Source organism: Athene noctua, chromosome 18 (genome assembly GCF_965140245.1).
Source record: "Athene noctua chromosome 18, bAthNoc1.hap1.1, whole genome shotgun sequence".
NCBI lineage: Eukaryota > Metazoa > Chordata > Aves > Strigiformes > Strigidae > Athene > Athene noctua.
In genome coordinates, this window is record NC_134054.1 from 7,423,445 (window position 1) to 7,448,452 (window position 25,008).

The window sequence follows — 25,008 nt, forward strand, 5'->3', positions numbered from 1 at the left end:
TAATGAGAATTGTTCCTCGGCAGCAAAAGAAGGGACAGCTTGGTTCTCGCTGGAATTTGCAGGACTGATCCCTGCCCTGTGGGACATGGCAGATCCTGTTCGCTGCTCTAGACCCCGTTCCCTCGTGGGGATGGTGGCGTGGCCCCGCCGCGGGTGGTTTGTGGTGTGGGTGGCGGATGAATGCTGCCCTCTAGTGACATTGTCTCACTGGGACTTTCAGCTCCTCAGGTGACAATTGTTCATCTCAGGGAGCGCAGTCTTGGCTGAAGCCAGACAGTTTTGTCCTTCCAGAGTCTAGAGGGCTTTGAGGTCCTGTCCCGTTTTTCACACTGCTGCGCAGGATTCCTCTGGGAGGCCCCACGGCCTTTTTCACCTTCTCTTCCCTCTCAGCTGTACTCCAGGAGACCAGCTGGGAGCTGGAGTGTCAGCTCTTGTCTCTAGGTGGCTCAGTCATGGGCCACTCTTAGGGAAGACACGAGTGTGTTGTCATGACACAAACTCTTGGGGAGAGAGTTGTCTGTCCCTCCTCAAGGCAGCATCTTTTGCTTCCTGCTTCTGCCTTCTGAGAATGTTTTCTCCTCCCAGACATGCGCTCCCACTCTTCACCTCACTCCTGAACGTCGTCTGTGCCTACGACCCAGTGGGTTATGGGATTCCTTACAATCACCTGCTTTTCTCTGACTACCGCGAGCCACTGGTGGAGGAGGCAGCCCAGGTGCTGATTGTTACCTTGGACTATGACAGCTCCACCAGTTCCAGCCCCACCGTGGATGGCACGACCACTGGCACGGCCATGGATGATGCGGATGTGAGTGACACTGGAATCTGTATTTGCTGCAATCCTGAACTCCCTGTGGTCCTCTTACACCAGCTTGCATTGAATGTTGACCTGTAGGGCCCAGCACCACTCCTCTCCTTGCAGTCTGCTGTCTCTGGGCCAGTCCTGCTTCTTTCCTGTAGGTTGTTAAACAGCTGTACATGACCAAGCCACTACGTTTTGGTCATTGACTTGAATCAGGTGCATGTAAGTGAAAAAACCCTGACTTTACTGTTCCCTGAGGTGCTTTGTCTACTAGCGTTTAAAACTGGACCATTCAGAGATGAAAGCTGAAATGAGAGACGTTAGCCCCCAGAGTTAGTTGTTATACTTTGACTTCCTGAGTAAACCCTGTTGCCTGTAAGCATTTCACTCGTTTTCTTTGAATGCAGCCTCCTGGACCAGACAATCTGTTTGTGAATTACCTCTCAAGAATACACCGAGAGGAGGTAAAGTGCTCCTGTCCTGAACTATTTCCTGTCTGATTCCATGCTGATTGCTTGAGCCCTGGGCCCACCACAGTCTCTTTCCTGGTCTGTTGGCAGGATTTCCAGTTCATCCTGAAAGGAGTGGCCCGCTTGTTATCAAACCCGCTGGTCCAGACCTACCTGCCAAACTCTGCCAAGAAGATCCAATTCCATCAGGAACTCCTCGTCCTCTTCTGGAAACTCTGTGACTTCAACAAGGTGTGGATCTGCTTCTTGCTGAGCTTTGCCCCCTTCTCCTGTTGCCCAGAGCCTGGTGTGGCTGTGACTGCGCCAAGCCCTGGTGAAGAGTTGTGTGCAGGTAGTTAGCAGTGACTCTGTGGTACTCTTGTCAGCAGCACCACAGCCTGCTGCATGGGCAGGGGGGTCTGGCTGTAGGGACAGCTTGTGAGAGAGCCTACAGCCCCTCAAGGTCAGTGTTTGAGGCAAATGCTGGAGCAAGTATTATAAGAACTACAAGTAACACTGGGGTTGAAGAGCTGATGCGGACACCAGCCTTTCTAACCTTCTCAAGAGACTAATTAGCTTGAGGATACCTGTCCTGAGTCCTTCGGATGATGCAGAAAACCAGATATGCTTGTGATTGTCTGAAATCCTCCCCTTTCTTCCAGAAATTCCTCTTCTTTGTGCTGAAGAGCAGCGATGTTCTGGACATCCTTGTCCCAATCTTGTATTTTCTCAATGATGCCAGAGCAGACCAGTGTAAGTTTGTTATTTTCAATATCTGGAATGATTTGTGCTTAATAGTTGAGCTACACTGTTTTTAAGATGGTTCCTCCCTACCACATAGATATGATAGCACTTCCAGTGCATGTTCATAGCCTTCTACAGACATGGAGTAGAGTGGTTCGGTTAGCTGGGTTTTAATGTTTCTAACAGACTAGAAGCAGGATGTGATCTATACCACAGCACAGGGAAGGGAGCTCCTTAGTATGTGTTAACTTATTTTAAGTCCTTATGTCAAAAACTGTGTCCCTGATCCCATGAAGAGGGAGAAATGAGCAATCTGCTCTTGCCTTGGTGTAAATCAGATATAATTCCATCACTGGGTAGTGGAAAGAAGTCATCAGATCTTTTCTACTATGATGATGGGTTTACAACAGGATCATAATGAAGAAAAGCATGATCTGTCCAAGATTTAACATTGTACATGTGCTTGGGAAGGACGCTGGTACTGACAATGAAGGGAGCTGTGTGTGACATGTCTCTTACCGGGATGGTCTGGTCTGTGTGGTTTTACTTTCAGTCCTATAGTGTTTCTCCTCTCCCCTCACTGCCCTTCTGTCTTCAGGAGTCCACTGGCCTCACTGTGATGTGTGGATTTTGGTTGTTTTTTGTTTTTTTTTTCCTGCAGCGCGAGTGGGCTTGATGCACATTGGGGTCTTTATCCTCCTGCTTCTCAGTGGGGAGCGTAACTTCGGGGTTCGACTGAACAAGCCGTATTCCGTACGAGTGCCTATGGACATCCCTGTTTTTACAGGGACACATGCAGATCTGCTCATCATAGTGAGTTTAGCTCCAGCAGTTCTTTTCTGTCCCTCTTAACTCCTGTTTCATACCTCCACAAATTATTGATCTCCTTCAATATACTCATCCGTCCTAGATGGCCAGCCTGTTAAGTAGCTAGAAAGTGTGTGGGATGTATCCAAGCACTGGTGGGATCCTTGCTGGGTGTTAACTCTGAGGTGGTGTCTGTCAGGGTGCATATGCATAAGCCACAATTCCATCTGCATGAGATGATCTCAAGAACCAGGATCCCAGGTGGTGCTGGATTGATGTCTGGAGGACTCTGGGACTGGTATGAGTGGGATGGGTGCATGATCTCCACCAGACTTGATTGCAGGTGGGGAAGGCAGGAGATCTGACTGCATTGCTGGCTCCATCCCAAGTAACCAGAGTTGTGTGGGGCACGTCTGTCAGAATGGGAACAACAGTGATACCAGGCGTAACCCTACAGCTCTGGGTTGCTGCAAGGTTTCATTTATCTTTCAGTCTGTAGTGCTCAGGGCCACAATACTGCCTGCAAACATCTGTGTGTGTAACAGTACCAGACTCAGGTTACCCTCCTGTCGTGTTAGTGCTCGTTTGCCAGAGAGGAATCTCTCAGCAGCTTCTGATAAACCTCCAAGAGGAGATTCCTGTTAGAAGGAGTAGGAAGAAATGTGCCCACCAAAACTGTTCTTGACACTGTGTTTTGCTGTTACATTCCATTAATTTTAGATCATCTCTGTATTTTCTTTATGCTGCAAGGTCTTCTCTACAGGCATGCCAGCTAGAGGTGGGAGGGCCAAGATTGGATCTTCCCATGTCTGAGGGTATAGTTAAGAAAAGGATTTGAGTTAGAAGTTTGCACTAAAATATAAATGTGAAATTATTAGTTCTGTGGTATTTAAAGCAGCTATTGTCAGGGTTCAAGAGTCAAAATCTATTGGAGGTGAAGATGTTTCTTACTTCCTGGTAGTTTATTTTTGTCTCAGGCTGCCTGTGATTTTGGAACAGTTCACAGTCAGTTTCTGTTTGCAGTGTTGTAGAGCCCTCATCACATCCCCGAAGAATTCCTTGTAAATGAAAGCTTGTACTCCCAGAGTGCAAGTCTGCAGCGAGAGCAGCCTTCCCCACCTGTGTAATTGTGGAGTGTGCAGGGCCCTGCCTAGGAAGGAATGGTGTCAGGAACTGATTAGTGTGGGGGTGGCACTGGTTTTGGTTGAGAAGGCACTTTCAGTAAGGTGTGCTACCTTGCTCAAGAACCCCTTCCTTACCATAGGTCTTTCACAAGATCATAACCAGTGGGCATCAGCGGCTGCAGCCTCTCTTTGACTGCCTGCTCACCATCGTTGTGAACGGTAAGCACTGTGTGTGGTGTGAAGCTGTAGCCCACACTGGGGACAGCTCTGGCTGCTCTCACTCCCCTCTCCCTGCGCTCCTGCCTGTGCCCCCTAACACTGACCAGTGTCAGTGGCTGCTGCTGGAGACTAACCCTTTCCAGTCTGTGCTGGAGTTGCCAGCCTGGGCTCAGCCAGATGGAGCAGTGGGTGGGACAGCAGAGCCCTGGAGCCACTCTGGGGTGGCATTTGCCAAAAGGCCTGGTGAGCGTGGCTGGCAGTGCTGTCCCTTTCCAGCAGGGAGTGCCACCTCCCCACGGTGGCAGCAGCTTCCCTTGGGCTTTAGTGAGTGTCCAGGTGGCTTCAGTTGTGTAAGCTTTTCAGGAGGCACACCAGAAGCGATGTTACTAGTGTAAAACTACACACGACCCTCTCCTCTAAAAGCAGAACTGCCAGCTTTTACTAGGCAGTAGTTTCACTTCTGTTTCACTTCTTTTATATTTGGGAATGTTTCTGTGGAACCCTGTTGGGCTCAGCTATTCCATGAGGTTTTCTGAGAAATGCAGGGTGGGAGGATGGTAAGAGCAACATTTTAGTGGTGTATTTATGTGAATACATTCACCTTGGCTCTTTCTCCAGTTTTCATTAGTTTGCCTTCCACAGTGTCTCCGTATCTGAAGTCTCTCTCCATGGTGGCTGCTAACAAGTTGCTGCATCTCCTGGAGGCTTTTTCCACCACCTGGTTCCTGTTCTCTGCTGTCCAGAACCACCATCTCGTTTTCTTCTTGCTGGAAGTTTTCAACAACATCATTCAGTACCAGTTTGATGGTAAGAGACTGACTGTTGTATTTAGTGGGTTTGTACTGGTTTAGTCTAAGAGAACATGAGGTGGAAGTTCAGAGAAGGTCCAAACAGATGAGAGAAGGGGAGAGGTTTTAAAAACCAGCTACATGGAGACTTGCCTAGGATTGAGAAGTTGTGTTAGACCCAGGCAGATTGAGTTAGAGCAAAACGAGATGGTAGCATATCAGCATAACCTCAGTCTCCTGCAGAACAGAAGATAAGATGTGTGGTGGAAGGGAAGGAGAAGAGAAAGTGAATGTGTAACACTTAAATTGTTACTGGCTGGATGGTGCTGTGAGACTGCTCATGTTGCTCAGCAATGTAGGTGAGGGGACAAAACAACTTCCTTCTTAAAAGTGCTTCTTGGTTCTGCTCTGGCAGGTCACTGGAGCTGAAGATCAAACAGCCCCATCCAAACAAAGTTCTGGCACTTAATACCTTTCCAGGAAATGCCTTCTGCTTTCCCTCTTAAAAGCATGACAGCCTTTTACCTCAAGGAAGTAATAGAGTGAGGTCCCTTAACCTGCTCAAAAATTGATGTTTTGCTTTAAAACTGCAAATCAGGAGTGGCCATTCTGCTTCCCTAATAGAAATCTCTCAAGTGGTGGTTACCAGGTCCTAAAACGGCCTTTGTGGCTGTGATTTGTGTTTTATTTTAGGGGATGGTTTCATTCTGTTCTCTGCCACCTTGCAGACAGTAAGAATTCTGGCCCTTTGGCTTTGCTATTTCAAGCTTGTTTCTCCTCAGATGGAATGCCTCTGATTTGTTTTGTGAACTCCTTTGAAGATGGAGAAATGTCGAATCTTGGCTAACAACCTTTTCTTCCAAAATAGGTGCTGATATGTGGTTTAAACTGCCATTTTCCTTCTTAGTTGTTTGAATGTCAGTTTTTAAGCCATTTCTTGTCAGCCTTCCAGCCTAGGAAGGATTTAACTGAATTTCCTGTACTGCTTTGTAATTGGTAAGAGGATATCGAGCTCTGCTCTTTCTTTCTCGTGTCATTGCCTTTGTGGGTGGAAGCATGGTTCTCTGAGCTTGCGGGGTCTCCACAATCATGCTTTGTGTACCCTGTGAGCTGTGCTGTATTGGCAGAGCTCTTTGAGTCTTACTCTCTGCTCATTTTGTTGCCGTGATTCCCAGGGAACTCAAATTTGGTCTATGCTGTTATCCGCAAGCGGAATGTATTTCACCAGCTGGCCAACTTACCCACGGACTCACAGTCCATCCAGAAGGGTCTGCAGCGCAAGAAGAAAACGCCTGAGCCTATTTCTCGCACCAACTCCCAGGATGGGGTATCCATGGAAGGGTCACGTCCTGCTGCCCCCGCTGAACCAGGGACACTGAAGACAAGTTTGGTGGCTACTCCAGGTCAGCTTTAGTTTACCTTTGTAACAGGGAAGAGGTTTGTTTTCTCTGTGAGATACGGTGTAGACTCACCCTTTCACTGGGCGTGGGAGAGATTAAGAGTTTACATCTGTGAATGACTTACTGCCTTCCAGTCTGAGTTTCAGATCAGTTTGCCTAAGCTGATCACAAACAAGTCAAAGTAAACTGCCTTGAGGTTTTCTCCTCTCAGACTTAGAGTCCACCTTGCCATTTGTCCTAATCTTGACATTTTGCCTCAGTTTAACTGTATCCATGTGAACTTGTGTTTCTCTTGCATCAGGGGGCATTTTCCTAGAGACAAACAAACTCCTTTGAGGTGGTGAAATCAAGTCTAGATCTTGCTTTTCCTGTTGAAAGGAGAGCATTTCAGATGTCAGCAGATGCATAGGGTGTCTGTGCATGGTAGGGCAGAGAGCTTCCCTCTTTTAAGTGAATTTAATTTACTTGTGTTTCTGAGCTTTTTCTCTTTGAACACAGGAATTGACAAGCTCACAGAGAAGTCGCAGGTATCAGAGGATGGGACCATGCGTTCACTGGAGCCTGAGTCTTCACAGCCGCCTCCAGACAGTAACCCGCCCTCAGCTGGGAGCGATGGGGAGCTCTGGAGTGGGGTAAGGCCTGATACTGGTGCGTAGGGAAGGTCTGGGGTATGAAATGAACTAAAATGAGGGACTCAGAAGGAGAGGTCTGGTTGGCCCGCTGAAGAAGGGCATCATATTAGAGGCAATATGTACACGTGCACTGTGCTAGAAAACACTGTGGTTCAGAAGTACTGTGGCATCATCTTGGGTGTTTCACATTTGTGCTAGTGACACAAGAGCTAGGACACTAGAGCTTCTTCCACCTTGAAAGTTACTGATAGAGCAGCAAGTGTGTAATTGCAAAGGATGTATTATTGATCCAGAGGCTTTTTCAACTCAGGTTCTCACTGCTGCTTCTTTCTCCTCTCCTTTCTGGGATGGAGAGCTCTTCCAGAATCTTCTGGCTAGCTGGTGGTGTGCACAGTGTGTTCCTACGAGGGCTTGGCTTGGGTGCTGCTCTCAGAGTGGTGGCTGCTTTGCCATGTAGATGACACAGAGGCTTTGCAGTCTGTGAATCAAGGCTGCGCTGCCCTCCTAGGCCCTGGAGTAATGTCAGCCTTCTGGCATTTGCTGGTTTTTCCCATCGAGAGCTATAAACCAGCTGTCTTCCAGTTTCAGTGGAGCAGTAGTCTTTTATTGTTCTCTGTTAACTCCTCAGTCCGTGTCCTTTCCTGTCCAGTATTGATAACCTCTAGGCTGTCTTGCAGGAGGTGTATTACAAGGGCTGTGCTGCTTGTCCTCTCCTCCTTCAGCAAGGCCACGTTTATACACCTGGTGCTGCCTCATGCTCTGCCTGACATTCACTGTCTGCTGAGCCCTTTCACTGCAGTGAGAACATGTATCTGTTTGCACAGGGAGGTGTGGCTACCCCATGGTGAAAGGCATAACTTTCCCAGCTCTTCCTCTCTTAGTCTTCTCTGGGATGGCCAGATTGACCCACCAGCTCTCACCAGGTGTGGGCAGGAGGTCATGAGCTGGGATGATGCATTTTATCATGGGCTGCTATGGGCTGTGGTGGTGCTACAAGAATCTTTCAGACTGTTTTGCTCTTGATATGGTTTTGGCTGGGACAGTACTGCACAATTGGGATCCAAAAGGGGGATGTTTGCAGCAGCATCGCAATCCAGTGGAGCAGGCTGAAGACCTCCTATGTTATACCCTTATGTCCCGATCCTCCACTTGTTCTGCTTGTGTGTGTGTGCACGTGGGCCTTTGGTGTTACACACAGAGTTGCCATTCACTGCCCCACCTGGCTGCAGCGATACTGTTTGCATGTCTCAGTGTTTGGGGGGTGGGGGCCAAAAAGCAGACAGGAGGTTGAGGGGCAGTAAAGTGGGTGTGGGATAGGCTATGTGGAGAATCATCGCTGCTATCACATGGCGCTTCGGGTAGCACACGCCTGTCTCCAGGGTTTGTGGTGTTTCAGACTATCTGAATATTATCTTCTTTCTACATTCCAACCTGGTTCCAACCTATTGAGTTAAGATAAATTAGTAAGAGATACTGGATAAATTTTAGGATACCCACCCTTATGACTGATTTAATTTTCTTCCTTTATCTGTTGCAATGTTCTTCCTTTATCAGTCATAACCATTTCAAAAGTGTCTCGTGAAACATTCAACAGCCTTCATATGTCAGTGTAATTCCATCTTACCTCTTCTAAATGTGTCAGCTGGCTGCCAGCATTTGGATGGCAGCTGTGAGGGGGCAAGGGCTGTGGGAGAGTGAGAAGAAAAGAGGAAGAGGGTGGGATCATCTGAAGGAAATCAGAGTTTTTTATCTTTTTATGAATTTTATTTTTAGAAGCTTGATGAGGACACGGCACTGAAGCTGAACAGGCTGAACGATAAGGTTGTAGCTGCAAACGTTGCAAAATAATGTTGCTGTTTAGGTTTTGAATAAACTGGAATAAACGGAATTCCTGAATATCCCAGGACCAGTTTTCCTTACCTTTCCTGGCCTTCCCTGATACCAGATGAAGGCCCATGGTCAGCAAGATGTCTTAAGCATACAATTAATTATGTCATCATTAAGTAAGATCTTGGCTGAGAACTTGCAGAAGAAAGGTTTTCTTCCAGCAGCTGCTGAAACATCATCATGGGTCATTACATCTCTGTGTCCAGCAGCTGGCTTGAGCTGTTCCCCAGTCAGAACAGCACTGGTAAAACACTGTCAGCTTTCAGGGGGTTGCAGCACAGCTCTGCCTCAAGCCTGCTGTTTTTGGTTGCGAAGGTGACGTGTGAATGAGTCCATGTGTGTGGAGGTGTAGGATGCCTGTTGGAAGGAAGTGCTGTTCCTATTTGTTTCATAGAAAAGTCAGCTCTAGGCTGTAGTAATGACTGGTCAGGATGCATTGCAAAAGGGAAAAGCCTTTCTATTTTTACCTCCTGCAGTGATTGATAGTGATTTTAAAGGGTTATTTCCTTCCTTCCCACCATGAATATGGAAAGCTGGAGTGTTAGTAGTGTCTTTGCATAAGAGAAATGAAAATGGTGATGATGAGAAGAATAAGAGAAAATTGGGTCTTGGACTTTTGACCAGAGCTTTCCAAAAAGTGACTAGTGATGGTGTTTGTGTTTGTGGGGTATGAGTGTGTCGTTCCTTAAGGGGCAGAGGTTGTTACGTAGGAATTGGTGAGACTCCACCCTTGGAAAAAGACTCTTTGGGCACTAAAAATCCTAAAGATACTCAGTAGACGGAGGTCTGAAAAGCTGTGCCCTTTAGCTATTTAATCTCTGTGCTAAAAGAAGCAAGCATGTCTTTTTTGTCTATCCTGTTCTAACTCTCCCACTGTGGATTGTTTCAACAGAGTGTCAGCAGTGGTGACATGAGTTGTGACCTTGCCACAGGGTACTACAACTTAACCCCATCAAACATTGACACTCACTGGGACAAAGCATATGGTTTTGGTGAACAAAGGTTTGATCTGTTCTAGGGACAGACTGAACTGTCTTTCCCAGCAGTGCTCTGGGAAAACTGGGGGGGGAAAGTCAGCAGAAAATGGGTTGTATTTCTTGGTCTTAAGTGTTATTTGCTTTTGTTAGTTTCTTTGGGTTTTGTTTTTTAAAAAATTATTACTTATTGATAGGAGGCATCACATCACCAGCGGGATCGAAGGCGTCTCTCTAGTGCATCCTCCAGTGGACAGTGGACCCCAACTCCTGACTGGGTAAGGGAATCTGGACAGAGGAAATAAATAATGAGGGGAAAGAGTTGTGGCAGAAATGCCACCCCACCCCCTCCTCCTCTCCTCTCCTCTCCAGCAGAGACTTTCCCAGAATAGCATTTCCTCATGGGGAGTGTCTTTGACTTGCGGTTAAAGCGCCAGAAGTTTACTACCACCTGCAAAGAAGTATTTTGTTTTACCTTTTTTAAACCAATGCCCTGCTAGTTTCACTGAGTGGCTCATAATTCTGAAGTTCCAGGATTTATTGTATTGCTGTTGTGTGTGCAGTTCATCCACCACCTTTGTGATTTTTGTCAACCTCATTTGTTGTGGAGATAACTGTAGAAAAACTACTAATTCATTGCACTGATTCCACTCGGGCTTTCATCCTTACAGGTGATGTCTTGGAAGTCAAAGCTTCCTCTGCAGACAATCATGCGGCTCTTACAGGTGCTGGTCCCTCAGGTGGAGAAGATCTGCATTGACAAGTAGGTACATTTTTGGAGAGAAAGGGCTGTGCAGTGTGTAAAGAGCTCTGTGAGGCTGGCAGTTGAATTTTGGAGGGTCTCTAGGGGAAACCCTGTAAAGTATAATTGAAAGAGCATCACGGTCTCAGCAAAGGACCTGTTATTTTCTTGCAATCTTCTTCTTTGATCCCTTCTCAACTCTTTTTTACAGTGGAGAGGATGTGTGTTCTTGGTGGCCATCGTCGCTAGCTCTGTGATACTTTGCGCTGCAGCAGTTTTGGGGGTGTCTGTGGGACATGCTAAGGATGTTCCTGCTCTCTGTCTTTGCAGGGGTCTCACTGATGAATCAGAGATCCTCAAGTTCTTGCAGCATGGCACACTGGTGGGGCTGCTGCCTGTGCCTCACCCCATCCTCATTCGCAAGTACCAGGCTAACTCGGGCACTGCCATGTGGTTCCGGACCTACATGTGGGGAGTTATTTATTTGAGGTAAAACAGCTGGGTGCAGTCTAACTTGGTCTTTTCCAAACTTTAGGGGGGCCTGGAGAGGGAATTGCATGCACTTGGCCAGCTCTGGATTGTCTTATGTTTACAGGATAGAAAGATGTTGTTCCCTTGGAAGACACTAGGATGAATCAGCCGCTTCAAATCTTTGAGCGGGTGATGTGTGGGGGGTTGTTCTGGGAGAACTGCTTGTTTGGGAATTGGCAACAGCAGGCAATAGAAAAGCTGCCTAGAGGGGATGGTGCAGAGATTTCATGCAAAGCTCTGGCTTTGTGGGATGTTGTAGATTCTGTTGTCCCTTTAAGGTGCATTGTCTGTCAAACAGTGATTTCCTCTTTTGCAAAGTGGAAGACATTGTGTGTAGCCAGCTCCTGTAATCTCGGCTTTGAGGTTTGAATTCTATGTACCTGGCCACAGAGAGTAACATGGCTCTTGTCTTTCTGTCTCAGGAATGTGGATCCCCCTATCTGGTATGACACAGATGTGAAGCTGTTTGAAATTCAACGGGTCTAAGAGAGCACTTACCTCTACTAAGAGAAATACACTGGATCTAAGGACTGCTGTGTGCTGCTTCGTCACAGCTATTCCTGCATTTCACATCCAGCTGAGAGACCAAAAGGACAATCACTTCATTTACCTCCCTGTCATGTAAAGCTTTAATTGGGACCTGCTTGGACATCCCTCCCCCCAGCTCACTTCTCTTCCCTCACCCTTCACCATGAACCTTGAGTGAAAGATGTCGAAGGGATTGTCCGTCGTTGCGGTTGCACTAGAAATCAGACTGTTCTTAGCTCTTCTGTTACTCTTTATCTCCTGGATGTGGTTTGGAAACCAATCTGACCCTGTCCTTGCCCTGGTCAGAGTCAGCATTTAATTGAAAAAGACTAGCTGTAAATTGGGTTCAAGGGAGAAGCTGCTATTCCTGCAGGAGATGGGGTTTGGAAGCTGCAGTTACTTTCCTGTGGCTCCATAAAGTTTCCCGGGCATCCCTTCTGGCTGCAGGTGTCTCCCTGGTGTCTCAGTTGCATATTGGTAGGGAAGTCTTTCCCATCTGAATGAAAGGAGAAGTTGCTGAAGGAAAACTTTGTGTCTCAGTTCTGAATCTCTCTACTCCTTTCCTGGAAAGCTGCTTAAGAAGTTATGTAGTAGCCGGTGCTTTGGTGTGGCATGACTTTTCCTTGGCTTCCAGGCCCAGCAGCCTGTCCTTCATGGTGGGCTGTTGCAATGGAGTGTGTGTCACTTTGTCAAGCCCTGCTTAATCCATCTGAGCACACAGGGAGAGAGAGACTGGCTCAGTGAGAGCAAGGAGAAGAGATGTGACTGTTCAACTCTTCCAGTCTTCTCCCGTTGACTGAAAGGGCAGTGTTACCTGGGTTTGAAAGGAACCATATCCTTCCATCTTTGCCTGGCAGGCTGATGCAATGCAGGGAGTGGAAGGGTCTTTTGCACACTACTGTCTAAGGCAGGGGGTTGAAGGAGGCACTCAGGGAAGTTGTAGGAGGAATTTGGAAGTTGTAGGAGGAAAAGCACCTCCATATCAGTAGGGAGTGGAGAGTGCTGAAGCAAAGTTCAGTTCTTCAGGGCATTTTGCTAGTGACCAAGTTACCAGATCTTGAATGTATTGGGTTCCAAGCATGCAAGGTCTGGGAAGCCAGAATTAGAATTTGTGGGAGACCTGCTGTTGCTGGCTTGGTTCAGCAGCATGGGGTTGCACATGGGTAGGTGGAGACATCCTGGGGTTTGAGTCAAATTTTGTGTTCTGCTGGGAGGGGCTGTTGTTTTAGACCCATGTGGTCTTTAGACAATGAAACGTTAGGGGTCCTGTCATGAATGGATACCCTTCCCTCTCCACCAAAGCTTAGTCCTTGTGCTCTGGTATTCAGGCTCTTGGGAGGGTCACTGGCCATGTGCTGTTTGCCACAGCCTAGAACCAGTGGATCACTCCATGGAAACTGGTCTCACACCTTAAAGTAAGGGGACGGGTATGGTGCACACTTCTGTGTCTTGTAACCCTTGCCTAAGTTTTGAAGCTAGAGCGCTAGCAACGTGACCATGCTCTCCTCGAGAGTGCTGCTCTAGTGTAGTGCTGGCTCCTGCTAACTAGTAGTCAGGTGGTTTCCTTCTTGGGGCACTGAAAGCCAGTAAAAAGCTGAACTAAAACCTGAACGGTTTTCTGAAGGATAAGAAATATGTGAAATAGAGGTTATTCCCCCACCCGCCTCCCATCTCCAACCCACTTTGCCGTCTAGCACTACTCCCATCCTGACCCCATCTCTGTTCAGACGTAAGCAGGGTGAGGTCTCTGTTTTACTTGGAATCTCTCTCATATCAGAATGTGATTTGGTGGGGCCAGCCTCTGATTGTATGGCACTTGCAGCTCACAGCTGGAATGGGGCATCCTGTGTCCCACGTGCTTGCCTCTTCCCTCCCATGGATCTGCTGGTTCTCATGATCTCTTCCATCCTCTCTTTTCTGCTTTGTTTCTTTGTGAGTTTCTCTGGAAACCTTCTTGTTTGTTTCTTGGTGTTTGGAGTCTGATCCTTGTCCTGTGGAATCAACTTGCACTGTAAACTATTTGCTTACTTACAGAGAGAAAGATAAAGATTATCTGAAACATGCAGTTGGTTGCTTATTTTTTTTTCCCAGAAATGTTTATAATCTTGTTTGTCTTATGCTGGGATGATTTTTGCTACACAACACCATGTGCTGGCTTCCTCTGTGGTGTGTGGATTTTTTTTGGAAACAGAAATGAAGACTGGAGTCTGGAAAATGAGCCTGAACTGTGTGGTTTTGGCCATTTCTATATTTATGGCATGAGACATCATCAAAGGCAATGGCCTTAAAAGGCACAGAAAAAGAACTGGATCAAACAGGATCAAGTCTCCTGACTTTGTGAACCATGTACTAAAACCTTTGTGCAGTTGCACCCATAAACCAGGCACCATGGCCCTGGGAGGGCCCTGAGAGAGCTCTGGATGTCACTCACAGGTGACAGGTGACAAAGGAGCAGGTGGGCCACTGCATGTCACGGCTGTGTCGGATTCAGGAGTCACAGCTAGCTCACTTCTCATGAGGCTTTTGGATTACTGTGCCTGGCCCTGCTGTCAGTCTTGTGAAGAGCCAAAGGCAGTTTTAGCTGCATACAAACAGTGTGTTCGTGGTTTTACCCCTCCTGGAGGTAGTAGACACAGATCAGTCCTGAGATAGAACCCTCCTAAGTGAAAAGGCTGAAACCTTGGACCCTACATTTCACTTTGGTCTGGAAGAGTGCTTCTGCTGTTGACTGTCATGGGAGTTCTTACCTTCACCTGAATTGTTAGAACTGGGTGTTGACAGGAAATGATGTAGAGGGCCTTGATCGCTTCCCTGATCTATAGTGGCTGTGATTAAGAGTTAGAGCTGGTGGGTTTCACCCCTGTTTGTGCTAATCACGTATTCAGGCAGTCCATCTGTTTACCAGCATGCAATCACAAACTGACTTCTCTTTCAGTCCATACTTGTACACAGTACCTACGGGACCCAGTATTTATACCTCAGTGGGAGACATCTAAAGTTACCTGCTCAGCAAAGGCTCAGTAACTTAAACAGAGTTTTATCTATTACACTGCAGATAAAATCCAGGTCATGGGTTTGCCCATGAAGTACAGCATTTCTTGTCTCCAAGCTGTCAATAACCAGGAAGAGAGTTTCAGATCCCATTCATCATTTAAAAGGGCCAGACCTTCACATGTATCTCCTGTAGATCCCTTGGTACAAACTGTGACATGAGAATAATAATTAACTTTATTGGAGCCTAATTTATCCAGCTGTTATTTCTCATGACATATTTCTGTTGACATAGGCCTAAGTAAAAACACTTACTGGGCAAAGTTCATGCTCATGCAATCATTCTCACAGTTTCACAGAAAGGTGCTATCATTGCCTGAATGCTGAATCCTAAGGGGAGTGGGACATGTGTGCTTAGAAGTTTGTAGCTCTCATCATTGTTGCTGTCTTGGCAGAGTTTGCTTTTCTCGGGGATTGCAAATCCCCCTCATAAATAAGCTCTGATTCTAAACCCACACTGCTTCTGGGATTGATTTATAGAGGAACAGAAGCAATAATGTAGATGCCTTTTGTACTGTGCTATTTTGCCTTGTCTAAGAGTCATGAAAGATGTTGATTGATTTGTAGAACGAGGCCTGCCCTTAAATCTCATACAACCTCTGAACACAGGATTGGTGTAAGTCAATGTCAACAGACTTTGAGTCTGGTCATTGAGTGCAGAGCAGGCCCAGAGATTTCACAGGATACACATGACAAATGAATCTCTCTTTATTTCCATTCACCAGGCTCTGTATTTGGGACCCACAGTCACAAGCCCCCTTGCTCTCCTGTGTGCTGTCAAAGCCAGCATCTCCTATGGAACAAGTACTAACGGGTCTTGGATCACGCACCACGCTGTGCAGCCGTGTTCCCTTACACACAGTGCACCTTGCAAAACGATTTGTGGATCAAAGTGTTGGGGTAGGGAGGGATTCACAGTAGATTGGGCAGTAGCTCTTTCTTGAACTAGCTCTGTGTGCAAGGGTGGGCCCTTTGCTAGCACACACTGGTGACACCACGCAGGAGTGGTGTCAGGGACCAGGCACAGTACTTCTCTAGTGCTTCTCACTTGAGGCTCTGTGAGTGCCTGTAAGAAGAAACAGTGTTTATTCTCAGAATGGCAAGGTAACGTTAGAGTTTCTGTTTTGGAGAATGCGAGGAGATGCACCGAACCAGTCTGAAGGCCTGTCCTGCTCTTCGGTACCTAGAGCTGCAAAAGCAGTGGGGCTGGGTCCTACGAGACTCGCACAAGTTGATGTGCCAGGTGTCAGCACCAGGAACAAACAGAAGTAGTCCCTGTTCTGACTGTTAAAGCAGCTACCAGCATCTTTTGAAAACTGCACATAAAAAGTGTAGGTTTGGCTCATTTCTGAATGAGTGTAACTGTATGTGCTTCTGGTGTGGCTGGTACTGATATGTCTCTTCTGTGCTGCAGGATGGTGGGTTGCTGAGCAGTGGTGGGGCTGGTGGTCCTTGACTGTGGATTTTTGAAGTTCTGTGGAGTGTAGGTCAATCTTTGTTGCTTTTGTTGAAGGCTGCTCTTGCATTCTTTTATCTGGAAGATTTCAATAGGAGCTGATAAAGTCCCAGTAGCTACCACAGAGCATCTGTTGGCAGACTACTGAAAAGTACCAGCATGCACACTTCCTTAGAGCAGTAAGATAGTTTGTTTATATTATCATTTTTTTCACCATAGACTCAAAGCCATATAAACCAACTTCCTTTTCTTCTGAAACTCATGGAGATGTTGTGCAAGAAGTCAAAGTAGAAGATGAAGAGGAAAATTCCATGTACATATCTGCTGCTTACTGCATCTTTGTTCAGCATCATTATTTCACCCCAGCCTCTGGGTGGGGACTCAGCTTGGTTCAGGCTGTGATGTAGACCTCCAGGAGTCCCCCGACAGAGTGCATTCGGTAGAACACACCCAGTGGGAGGCCAAAATTCACGATCACAAACCAGGTGGAGTAGCCGTAAAATGTCTTTTCCAGTCCATTCTCGAAGGCAGGGTGAGCCCCAAATGTGGGCATGACCCACAGCTAAAGAGATGTAAGGAAAAAAGAGCACAAGTCAGAGGATGACAAACTGTGTCCTACCTGCACTCTAATCTCAGCGCTGGCCTAAATTGTTGTAGGAATATTTCAGGGGTTTCAGAGGAGTCTCCTAGCCAGGGAAGAGAAGGAGAATCCCCTAGTTATGCTGCTGACTCTTTGCTGTAAGTCAAATCCTGTCAGATTCCTGGAAACTTAATGATAGCCTCATTCTGCCCCAGCCAGCCTCCTCTTTTCACAGAATCTCACTATTTCCTTGGCCAATTTGTTTTCACTGGATTAAGGCTTCAATTAAGATCCTTGTTAATTCAAGATCCCAGAGCACAGTATACTTTATTGGGTGAGTTTCAATTCTGGAGACTCGTCCTTAACAAAGATTCACTGCTCGTGCCTCGTGTTTCTCCATGAAGCACCATTAATGAGTTTGCTAACTTTTTCAGAGGTTAAAATTTTGGTACTTAAGTTTTATTAGCTGTCTCCTTCCTGCACCCAGGAAACGTAGCCATATTTGACTTTTAGGTTAAAAGAGAGACCTTATAATTATGAGTGGGGGATAAGCAGCAAAACCAGTCTTGACTTGCCTCACCAGTAGGTTGAAACTGTGGGCAAAGGTTTTCTGTCTGGAATAGCAGTTCAAGAGAAAGACAAGGAGAGCACATCGGTATCACAGGTCATCATGGCTCAGCAAAGCTGTGACATGGCAGAGAGAGCAATACTTACTATGATGTTGCACAAAACCAAGAAGAACGAGATCTCCCTTAATGCTTTTCTCTTCCAATTCAGGTGAGAGTAGCTGTGGATATAGGACAGAGAAGCTTTCCGGATCTCCTGTCCCAGCTCCAGCATGCTCACTCGTCTCTGGCTGTGGGCTTCGTGATTCTGCTCTTCTTTTATTTCTTCCTCTTTGCCAGGAGACATCTGCGTGTGCTCCTGTTCGCTGCTGGTCGTGGTTTCCTCTTCACTAGGTAACTCTGAAGCTGCTGCATGCTGCCCAATGTGTCCTGTGTGTATGGCCTCAGCTGCTGCTACAAAGGGCTGCCGGTGAAGCCCATCAATGATGAAGACATTTTGGGTGATGTTCTGAAAGATGAGGAGAACAGAATAGGACAGGATGAGACTGTTCAACAGGTCCCTGGGGTCAGTGGCCACAAGGGCAACAATGGAGAAGTAGCACATGCCAATCTGGCCGAGGGCTGCCCCCATCAACAGGATCACATCCAGGCTGCGGGTTGGGTTCTTCAGCGTGTCCAGCTCCCTTTTTTCCAAGGCGTGGATGATTGTCCCAATCACTGCACCCACACTCATCAGGGGCAGGAGCACGATGTAGTAGGAATAATACATCACGAAGACCTGGCGGTTGGGGGCTGAGCCGGTGGCCTGGATCTGGTACATCATGAAGACACAGATCCCGATGATTACAGCAGCGGCGCCCAGCAGTGGCCCAAAGACCACCCCTTGGAGCTTGAACTTGGGCTTGATGTGAGGGACATGGTGGTGGCTGATGCGTCTCCCCACGTTTTTCCACATGACATACAGCACGGAGCAGCAGACGAGGCAGTACTCGGTGTTGAAGGGGTAGAGCAGGATGTAGCCCTTCTGAAAGATTTTGCAGATGGTTGTGTTTGGGCATGTGCATGAGGCAGTCTCATTGCCTGGAGCATGAGAAGAGGAAGGCAACAATTAAGAGGGAGATGGCCTGGATTTTGTGGTTATCTTTGGGAGTTTCTTGAGAGCAGGCACAACATCTGTCTATCTCAGAAAGAGCCATCAGTAGGAAGTGAAGTGATTACCACTCAGCCCTCAAGGCTGTCAGGATTCAGAACAACAGGGTTTAGCAAATGTCTCTTCCTAAATACCATAACATAGGTGTTGGATGAGAGAGACACCCCTTTCTTCATAGTGAAGCCTCCTCTATCTCTCCCCTTGGCATATTAGTTTCCCCTTTTCCCCTGTATCCTCAGAAAGAAAACAACAGCAATTATGTTTGAGTCTTTTCTGGTCTGGCAATCTTTTGCTTGCAGTTGACAGGTAAATGTGAGCAAAAATGCTAATTTATGGTGGGTTTTTCCTTTCCTAGCCCTCAGTTGCAGGGTTTTATAACAGATCCTCAACTCCAGGTGAAGATGTTCTCCCCTTGCAGCCCATCTCCTCGAGACAACCTCCAGTAACAGGGAAGTTGCAGCATTTGGGGGAACTGATTGTGATATCTGAGTTGCCGAGATCAAGAACTGTTGTCTGTCTAGAAGTCATCTAAATCAGCCTAACACAGAGGGATGTGAAAAAAAGAGCCTTGCCTGCAAATCGCTGCTCCACCTCACGCAGCTGAGACTCAATCTCCATGTGAATGGTGTCGTTGGTCACGGCCAAGAGCCAGAGGAGGAGGTTAGTGGCTATGGTCAGCATCAGCCCACACCTGGGAGAAGAGAAAGGCACTTCGACAGTGTGTTGCCTGTGGAGATTGTTTATGACCTATGTGTCCACCTGCCATGTGGTGCTGCCTTTTGCTTCTTATTTCCCCGTGCACAGATGCGTGCACAAACGTGTGCACACGCAGTGCCTTTGTGCCTGTTCTGCATATGGGTGTTGGAGTGTGGCTTTACACACACAAATAGGGCTGAGTACCTTCCCATTTGGCCATTTCCAAAGGAGCAGGGCAGACAGTGCTGGTGAAACTGGCCTAGGTCTGGGTGCAGTTGAGGGAGGGAAAGCTGAGACATCTCCCAGTGATGGGAATGGGGAGGCCACCCCACCTCATTCTCCAGTCAGTGAACTGTCCCTGAGCTGTGCAGCAGGAAGGTATTTGGGGTTAGGAGGAAGCAACAAGCTCTGCAGTGCTCCAGGGCACAAGAGAAAACCTAACAGAACTGGGAAGCCCAGGTCAGTGGAGGGAGGATGGGTCTGGTCAAGTCATGGCTTGGTTCTTGTGTGATGCAGAGTATAGAGAGTCTGTGTAAGATCAGATGAAGACAGTTCTAGCAGAAATAAGCATAAGCAGACAGAAAGGGTTTCTTTAGAGGAGTAGAAGGCAATTTTTTCCCCCTCTTTGTACCTGGTGAAGTTGTGCTGGACTTGAATGCAGTCTTTAGAGTGATGCCACAGAAAAAAAGCCTGCAAATCAATAATAATATGTGAGCAGAGTGAAGCTGGCAGCCTGCCGCACACGTGGTGGCAAGGGACAGGCAAGCAAGAAGGCACATGTCTGAGTGGGAGCAAACCTGCCTCTGTGCAAGTGCTGCTGGGGCATGTGTGCACCTGCATCTTGGTGTTGAGGCATGTGCTGGCATCCTTAGGTGCCTGCACCTAGTGCAGATCCAGGCAATCTGCTTTCCCTGTCCTGTATATGTGGGTATTTGCTGCTGAGATGGGAACTACTTTACTTTTCAGAAATGTCTTTGGGCCTGGAAAGATGATGATTGGTATCAGGGTAACGAGTTGCAAAGGGTGTGAGATATTTCTGTGCATAAAGGGTTTTGTTTGGGGACATGAATTAATAAATAGAGAGAGAGGCTGGATCTCGGACTGGTGCAAAGACATCTCTGGCAAAATCTGACATTTCCTCTCCTCTCTCTCTGCTTTGATGCTTCAAAACAAACTCCTCTGGATCCTGCAGTATGTCAGGTATTGCTAGAGTGATTTCTTTCTAAATCTTACTACTTTCTCAGTCTGGCACATGAGGAGTGGGGTGGTATTTGAAATGGCATGTGATACTTCAATGCTCATGAGAATGCCTCACGTGCACCCACTTTCCCAAGTCTCCCCACTTCCCCCCACCCCTTGGGCTCCCAGGAATGGGACAAAAAATGGGACAAAAAAAGTAAACAAGCTTCCGGAAGGGTAATACCTGGGTGCAAATAAAAAGGATTTCAATGCTGGGGAACACAATTTCCACCCTGGATTTGCACTGGATGAGAATTGCGCTGTAGCCGATCTGAAACACGTTCAGGAGAATGCTGAAACTGCCGAACAGCAGCACTGACCCTGGGCAAACAGCAAAAGCACCAGTAAATAAACAGAGATGTGTCTGGGGAGCATCTGAGCCCACCTGGGGACTGGAGCCCTCATGCCTCTTGGATCTGAGTGGAGCTGGAGACCTTCCCATCTGGAAGTCTCATGATTCTGAGAGAAAGAGTCAAAGGAGAGCCTCATTCCTGGACCTGGTTGTGTGCTTTGGCTGGTTTAAGGTGCTGAGACAATGCAAGGTATTTTCTTGTGCTTGTATGCAAGGTAGGAAGAGGGTTTTTTGCCTTTTCTGTGTAATCTAGAGTGACAGAGGTAAGCTAATGGCAGGTCGTGGTTTCTGTCTTGTGGAGAAAACCCGAGATGAACACAACTCTGCTGAGGCCTTTGACAGCACCTGTCTGCTGATGTTTGGACCCTTTAATTGATTCTCCAGTGTGCCTTGGATGAAAGCCTCTCTGCAGCTTTAGGTACTCAGGTACCTTGTAGCTTTCTTCCCTTTACTTCTCTGTGCTTAGCTGACAAGACTGCGCTAATTAGAAATTCCATAATAGACCAGAGGCAGGGCTGCTTAGAGAACTGTCATTTCACAAAGTGGGGCAACTACTGATGGGAAATCTCCCAGGAAAGCCTGGGTGTCACTGGGATGTGACTCACAGGCCAGAAATCTCCCTGGAAACAGGATTGCTGTGATGTTAAATAAGGGTGCAGGTGGCATGGGGCCATTGACACACTTGGAGGGTAAACCTAGTGGTTCTCCTCTCACTTTGCAAAGTGGTTATGCCTAAATCCTTCATCTCTCCCACCATGCTCCGTTGCTGGGCTGCAGGTGGGAGATGCCTGGGTTGTGCTTTGGGAAGAGGCCACACAGCAAAGTTGGACTGGAGGCTGAAGGGAAGCCAAGTTCAAGACTTTCCTGGCTGCTCTGGTTCCTCTGTGGCCTCCACTATGCCCACGTCTTCCCCCAGCCTCACACCACAAGCTGAGATTCCCAGTGCCCTAACTACATCTTCTGTGGCTTCTAGCTCTTTTAGTAGTAGGGGAAGAATTTCTTTATCTTCCAAGCACTGCAAAGAAGGGGGAAAGCACGATAAATAAAAGCAGAACTTACCCCTGATCCAGATGGGCCCAGCGTGGGAATCGCGGTGCAGCACTGCGTGCGGCTGCCGGCTGGTGCCCAGCAGGTAGTAGATGATCCAGCACAGGCACAAGACCTTGAGGATGGAGAGCAGGATCCAGACATCTGCCAGTGTGATGGCCACGTGGTTGAAAATCATACTGCTGATGAAGGCACTGCCCAGAAACACCACGTTCATGGCCAGCAGCCCTGAGAAGAGCTGCCCAGCTTTCTGAGCTTGCCTGTCACTCTGCTGCACTGAAGAGCAGTGACGGTACAGCCAGAACTTCTCATAGTGGATTGTGGAGGTCTCTGGTGGGGTTGACGTGGACCTGCTCTTGCAGTGATGGCAGGGCTTTTGCCTCGAGACTTTGTTGCCTGACATGGCTCATCTGCCCGGGGATCACCTGCTGCATTGAACAAAGGGAAGGTTTAAAGTAAGAAAGATGGTGGGGGACATGCTGAGATGAGAGGTGGTGTGCTCTGCTGTAAAAAACACTTGTGTGGTGACCTCCCTTCCCTCTCCAGAAGCTGGATGAGGGGGGAAAAAAGATTGGCGTTTAGCCCAAATTAGGCATTAAAAATGTCCTGGTGGACAGAGTCATTGCAGGGCACCGGGGAAAGGTCCTTGTGCCAAAAACTGTCCAGAGACACCTGCATTGAAATGGGTATTTGATGTCTCTGTCCTGCTCCACCAGTACTTGGAGCCCTTGGGACGAGAGGTGCCCAAACAGTTCCTATTCTCACCTTTCACCCCTCTGTGTACAGCCCTGGGTTCAGGTTTCCTCCTTTCCTTTTGTTGAAGTAAGGGTTAGGTGGAAATACAGAGCAAGCTCAGACCTGCTCTAAAATTCAGAGCTGTTTGATTTTGGTTGATGGGTCCAACCTTTTCCTTGTGTTTTGGGGCTGTGAGAGTTACACCACACTCCTCGTATGGTCGTGGAAATTGTGGCAGAGCTGGAGAGAATAAAATGAGGGTCTGTAAGTTTTGATCTAAGCTACCAGGAAAAGATTCAACCTCCTACCCAGGCAGGCTGAGATTGAGACAAAGTTAATATCTGGTTTTCTTTCTTTTTCTACTTGTAGCACAGAGGAAAAAACACAGAATCGTGAGCACACTGACACAGAGAACTTTGAGGGATTGGCCCAGATAGACATACAGTGCCTGGGAGCTTTTCTATTCAGCTTTTGAAAAATTCTCAGTAGTACCGTATTGCCCGTGAGAGAGAAACCTCCTTGCTTGTGTACAGCAACCGGGCAAGATCAGCCTCTATAGATTCAGTATATGGAAGGTGCCTTCACTCCAGGGAGCGGCTCTGGCTGCAGTGGGAGGTGACTGGAGTGAAAGCAGACCCCTGAGATGTGTTTGAGGATGGGGAGAATCAGATGTAGTTGTCTTGAGGCTTTAGGAGAGAAGTTGTCTGAGGAGCGTTGAAGTTTCAGTGCTTCCCTCTTCCTCTGCACATGCACTGACGTGCTCTGTCTCTTTGGTCTCTGGGGATTCCGTGCACTTCTGTTAATGGAGATTGATCCTAAACTCTTCCCCATTTGGCTCCAAAACTCTCCTAACTTAGTAGTGCAGGAGCAAATGCCCTCCTGTCTCCTAGGGCCATAACTCCTCTGCTTTGGGAACAGGGGAGGGAGAGGAGAGGCCATAAAATCAGAAGGATCAGATGAAAACCCATCCAGGCTGCATCAGGAGGTACCCCAGTGCCCAGACAAGCTGCACACAGTAGCTGCTGCCGTGGACCCAACCCCTTGACCCAGTCAGTGCGTGCTGCTGAGAGCAGCCAAGCCCCAGCCCTTACCTCCCTGCAGCCTCCCGCTGCCTGCCAAGTGGGAGCAGCTGCCAGCACAGCCTCGGTTACAGCCGATGTTAAAACCACTCGCTGGAGTACCACCAGGATGCATGTGAGTCTTTCCGATGGACCAAGTTGGTGGCAGAAGCCGTCAGGACTGCTCTCCGCTGACTGCGGCCTCTGCTCCCAGCCCATTGATTTTTTTTTTTCACCTTGTTTACTTTGGGCCTATTATTGTCATTATACTAATTACTCAGTGAGAAGCTCTCGACTCTGCCATGGGCAGCCAATGGGGATTAGCTCCTTTATACACCTGCTGAGTTGCCCCATGTCAACGGCCTCGGCACAGGATGTGCCAACTGGTAAAACCACAAGCTGCGGTGACTAATTTGTGCCATGGCTCGGGCAAGTATAGAGCTAATCTCCTGGCACAGGCTTGTGCTGGGAGTGCTTAGCCACACTGCTTTGGCTAAAATCCACCTGAGTTACCCACTCCCTTGTTTTTAGGTAGATCTTAAGATTTTTTTTCTCAAGTATACCATTACTTTGTGCCTTTATCCAGAGCACAGATACCCAGACTGACCCGAAAGGCAAACCTCAGAGTCCAGCCTAGGTGCAGGGATGATGCCAATTTAATGGACTTCTGGCAGAAGGGTTGCTGCTTTTGGGGGTGATAGCTATGACCTATCAATGCTGATCTCAGAGCCAGACACTCATGTGCAAACCCCACAGGCTCAGCCATGCGGGGTTGGGGGTGCTTTAGGTCCAAGCTTGCTGTCCTTGTTCCCTCTCCTGTTGCAGGGCAAACCGATTTCTGTCTTGGGACTCTGTGGTGAGCTGATCCCCCTGGTTTTGTGGCTGGCAATGGGGATTTGGCATTCCTGATTGAGTTGGGGAGTCTAGAGGGTCCATCAGGAGCGGAAGCACCTCTTCATGGAAGGAGAGTAGCTGTTTGTGTGTCCCTGGATGAACCCCCAAGCCCTGGTGTTCTTGCAGCTGGCAAACACATGAGCTGGGCGTTCAGAGCCATGAAACACTTCCCAAGAAGCTGATTAGGGGTAGGAGTGGGTGGGGGAGCACGGGTTATCATGTGTGGGGATGTGATGAAAGGGATGGAAAACAAGAGTGAAAGGGGCCCATTGCTCCTGGGCAAGAACACACAGTGTGCACTGGGGTAGCTGCTGCATTTAATGTCTGCCAGCAAAACGGTCATGTTTACTGTCTGACCAAACCGTTGAACTGCTGTGGTGGAGCCTGGACGCTCTCATCTGGGCAGGTTGTTATGAATATCCATGGCTCGATTTGTTCTGCTTTTCTCTGAAGCATCAGCATCTCCAGCCTGCTTGGATGACCATATTCTTGGTCCTTGCTTTGATGCTCTGGGATCTCCTGAGTGCAATTTGGCTTGTCTTTAGCTGCCTGGCTTT

General features: G+C 47.8%; 2 protein-coding genes across 4 annotated transcripts in view; one reads left to right on the forward strand and one right to left on the reverse strand.

Moving 5' to 3' along the window:
- HID1 (HID1 domain containing) overlaps window positions 1–13,705 on the forward strand; it is a 31,250-nt gene extending 17,545 nt beyond the window's left edge. The window contains exons 7-20 of one of the 3 annotated variants that reach the window (XM_074921732.1): window positions 586–808; window positions 1,210–1,266; window positions 1,363–1,503; window positions 1,914–2,004; window positions 2,657–2,808; window positions 4,067–4,145; window positions 4,788–4,952; window positions 6,109–6,336; window positions 6,832–6,965; window positions 8,739–8,786; window positions 10,024–10,104; window positions 10,498–10,589; window positions 10,899–11,057; window positions 11,522–13,705. In XM_074921732.1, the coding sequence (XP_074777833.1) occupies window positions 586–808; window positions 1,210–1,266; window positions 1,363–1,503; window positions 1,914–2,004; window positions 2,657–2,808; window positions 4,067–4,145; window positions 4,788–4,952; window positions 6,109–6,336; window positions 6,832–6,965; window positions 8,739–8,786; window positions 10,024–10,104; window positions 10,498–10,589; window positions 10,899–11,057; window positions 11,522–11,585 (1,714 nt within the window). In that variant the 3' untranslated portion in view covers window positions 11,586–13,705. The remainder of the gene's footprint in view (window positions 1–585; window positions 809–1,209; window positions 1,267–1,362; window positions 1,504–1,913; window positions 2,005–2,656; window positions 2,809–4,066; window positions 4,146–4,787; window positions 4,953–6,108; window positions 6,337–6,831; window positions 6,966–8,738; window positions 8,787–10,023; window positions 10,105–10,497; window positions 10,590–10,898; window positions 11,058–11,521) is intronic. The other 2 variants (XM_074921733.1, XM_074921734.1) reach the window with 2 other exon arrangements.
- A 2,820-nt stretch (window positions 13,706–16,525) lies between these two features.
- OTOP3 (otopetrin 3) lies at window positions 16,526–22,167 on the reverse strand. The gene is made up of 6 exons (XM_074922090.1): window positions 21,777–22,167; window positions 20,550–20,686; window positions 19,758–19,816; window positions 19,003–19,121; window positions 17,429–18,360; window positions 16,526–16,696 (listed from the first exon to the last, which is right to left on the reverse strand). The coding sequence occupies exons 1-6, from the start codon at window positions 22,165–22,167 to the stop codon at window positions 16,526–16,528; spliced, it is 1,809 nt and encodes a 602-aa protein (XP_074778191.1).
- Between the last annotated feature and the right edge of the window lie 2,841 nt (window positions 22,168–25,008).

Bases quoted from the DNA above. Each gene is read 5' to 3' on its own strand.
- OTOP3 (XM_074922090.1), bottom strand. From the start codon at position 22,167: ATGTCAGGCAACAAAGTCTCGAGGCAAAAGCCCTGCCATCACTGCAAG. The intron at 19,122-19,757 runs GTACAAAGAGGG...CTCTTCTCCCAG, and splicing joins GTCCAGCACAACTTCACCAG to GTGTGGGCTGATGCTGACCA. The intron at 16,697-17,428 runs GTAAGTATTGCT...ACATCTCTTTAG, and splicing joins TGGTTTTGTGCAACATCATA to CTGTGGGTCATGCCCACATT.